At 52.2% G+C, this 3077-nt stretch overlaps 1 protein-coding gene across 1 annotated transcript; it reads left to right on the forward strand.

Moving 5' to 3' along the window:
• The first annotated feature begins 1124 nt into the window (after positions 1-1124).
• On the forward strand, positions 1125-3077 carry LOC100014184 (olfactory receptor 5-like). The gene is made up of 2 exons (XM_056826322.1): positions 1125-1187; positions 1947-3077. The coding sequence occupies exons 1-2, from the start codon at positions 1125-1127 to the stop codon at positions 2907-2909; spliced, it is 1026 nt and encodes a 341-aa protein (XP_056682300.1). The 3' UTR covers positions 2910-3077.

Below are 3077 nucleotides of genomic sequence, written 5' to 3' on the forward strand. Positions count from 1 at the left end.
CTCTCACCTAGGCATTCCCTCACACCCTGTCCCTGCTCTCCTGTTCCACTCAGTAATTTACTGGCGTCACATCTCATCCAGCACACAAGAGCCCTTGGGTCCATTTTTACAGAAGACCTAGATGTGAAAACTACCTCAGACATTCCGGGAAAGGCAGAGCCTCTCTCCGTCACTCTCAGTTTAGGCATCTGTAAATCGGGGAGAGCAGCAGCTCTCACCTCTCAGAGCTGCAGAAAGAACGAAATGAAAGAACATCTGCTAAAGGCTTTTAAAATATTACCCTATCATATAAACGAGTCGGTATTCTTACTATATGTTGGGGAAAGTACTCTTTGGCACGCCTTCGCTTATAAAAGGGAAGGAAGGAATTAGATGCCCTCCAAGTCATCTCCCAGCTCTGCTATTCTCTGCTGTATCATCTACTATTCTTCCCAGCTCTAATGCTCTGTGTTCAATATAGTAACCAATGAGCAGCCATCTGTGATTCACCTTCCCTGTGCCAGGCTCCAGAAATCCAAAGGCCTCCGGGTTCTCCTGGGATGAACAACTCTTTTCCCATAAGCGAATAGCAAAAGAAAAGGTCAGATAGACACCAGATCATGGCAGGGCAGAGATTGAAGAAAACCTCACCCAGGAGCCAGTATTTGATGAAGACTTTGAAGGAATCCTTCGTGCCAGCCCTCGTACTCTACACTTTTTTACAATGACGATCTCATTTCATACTCACATTAGTCCTGCGAGGCAACTGCTCTCATTTTCCTCACTTTACAATTAAATAACATGAGGTCAACAGACGTTCAGGGAATTCTGTCAAGTCACACAATGAGTAGATGTCTGAGGCTGGATTTGAACTCTGGTCCTCTTGACTCCAATTGGCAGCAATTTTGGTAGTAGTGATGGTGGTAGTGGTGGTAGTGATGGTGGTGGTGGTGGTGATGGTGGTAGTGGTGATGGTGTTGATGATGATGGCGGTGGTGATGGTGGTGGTGATGGTGGTGGTGGTGATGGTGGTGGTGGTGATGGTGGTGGTGGTGATGGTGGTGGTGGTGGTGGTGGTGGTGGTGGTGGTGGTGGTGGTGATGGTGGTGGTGGTGATGGTGGTGGTGGTGATGGTGGTGGTGTTGATGGTGGTGGTGGTGATGGTTGTGGTGTTGATGATGATGGCGGTGGTGATGGTGGTGATGATGGTGATGGTGATGGTGGTGATGGTGGTGGTGATGATGGTGGTGGTGATGGTGGTGGTGATGATGGTGGTGATGATGGTGGTAGTGATGGTGGTGGTGGTGATGGTGGTGGTGTTGATGATGATGGCGGTGGTGATAGTGGTGGTGATGATGGTGGTGATGGTGGTGGTGGTGGTGATGATGGTGGTGGTGATGGTGGTGGTGGTGATGGTGGTGGTGGTGATGGTGGTGGTGGTGATGGTGGTGGTGTTGATGATGATGGCGGTGGTGATGGTGGTGGTGATGATGGTGATGGTGATGGTGGTGATGGTGGTGGTGATGATGGTGGTGGTGATGGTGGTGGTGATGATGGTGGTGATGATGGTGGTAGTGATGGTGGTGGTGGTGATGGTGGTGGTGTTGATGATGATGGCGGTGGTGATGGTGGTGGTGATGATGGTGGTGATGGTGGTGGTGGTGGTGATGATGGTGGTGGTGATGGTGGTGGTGGTGGTGATGGTGGTGGTGGTGATAGGAGTAAGAATGGGAGTAGTGACGTGGCAATTACTAGCAATTAGATAGCACTTTAAGATTTGCAGAGCACTTTAAAAACTCTGAGAAGGTAGGTGGCACAGTAGATAAAGTGTTAGGGGTGGAGTGAGGGAGATTCATCTTGCCAAGTTGAAATTCAATCTCAGATACTTATCAGTTATGTGACCAAAATGGCGCACACACAGCATTGTGATGATTCGTAATGCCATAACTATTGCTCTTTGCCCCTAGCCCGGCAGACACTGGGAGGAGGCCAACATGACCCAGGTCCAGGAGTTCATCCTGTTGGGGTTGTCACCAAGGCCAGGCCTGCGGGGCGTCCTCTTTGCCGTGTTCCTGACCCTCTACCTGCTGACTGTCTTGGAGAACACCATCATCATCCTGCTCATCCGCAGTCACACAGAACTCCACAAGCCCATGTACTTCTTCCTGGGGAACCTGAGCTGCCTGGAGATGTGCTATGTGTCTGTCACGATGCCCACCCTGCTGCTCGGGCTGTGGTCGGGATCCTGCCACGTCCCCTTCACCTCCTGCATGACGCAGCTCTTCTTCTTCATCACGCTCATCTGTGCCGAGTGCACCCTCCTGGCCTCCATGGCCTACGACCGCTACGTGGCCATCTGTCGCCCCCTCCACTACCCCGTCCTCATGAGGCCCCAGGTCTGCCTCCTGCTGGCCGCCGCCTCCTGGATGGGCAGCCTCGGCGTCTCTGTGATCAAGACGGCCTGCATTGCTGGCCTCTCCTACTGCGGCCCCAACGTCCTCAACCACTTCTTCTGTGACGTCTCCCCTCTGCTCAACCTCTCTTGTACCCACGTGGCATTGACGGAGCTGGTGGACTTCATCTCTGCCATCGTCATCTTCTATGGTTCTCTGATGGTTGCCCTGATCTCCTATATGGCCATTGGGACAGCTGTGGTGCGGATGCCCTCGGCCGCTGCCCGGCTCAAGGCCTTCTCCACCTGTGCCTCCCATCTCATCGTGGTGGGCATCTTCTACTCAGCCTCCATCTTCATCTATGCCCGCCCCAAGCGCATGGAAGACATGAGCCTCAGCAAACTGCTCTCTATCATCTACACGGTGTTCACACCCATTTGTAACCCAATCATCTACTGCCTGAGGAACAAGGAGGTCCAACGGGCTTTCCAGAAGACCCTCCACAAGGTTGGGATCAGTCAGTGTTCTGAAAGCTAGAGGTGTGACAGAGAATTATATCCCCTTGGCATTGTTCAGTAGCCATCCTCCTCCTTCCTGACTTTCCTGCTCTGGTCTTACAGTCATCCAGGCCCAGGACATCATGGTCATCCTTGATGCTGCCATCTCTCCTGCTTCCCATCTCCTCCACTTCCTGAACCCTCTCAT

The sequence above is a fragment of the Monodelphis domestica genome, chromosome 4, assembly GCF_027887165.1.
Source record: "Monodelphis domestica isolate mMonDom1 chromosome 4, mMonDom1.pri, whole genome shotgun sequence".
Taxonomy (NCBI): domain Eukaryota; kingdom Metazoa; phylum Chordata; class Mammalia; order Didelphimorphia; family Didelphidae; genus Monodelphis; species Monodelphis domestica.

Coding starts and splice junctions, on each gene's coding strand:
- LOC100014184 (XM_056826322.1), top strand. CDS start 1,125: ATGGTGGTGGTGGTGATGGTTGTGGTGTTGATGATGATGGCGGTGGTG. Junction 1,188..1,946: donor TGGTGATGGTGGTGATGATG/GTGATGGTGATG, acceptor CTTTGCCCCTAG/CCCGGCAGACACTGGGAGGA.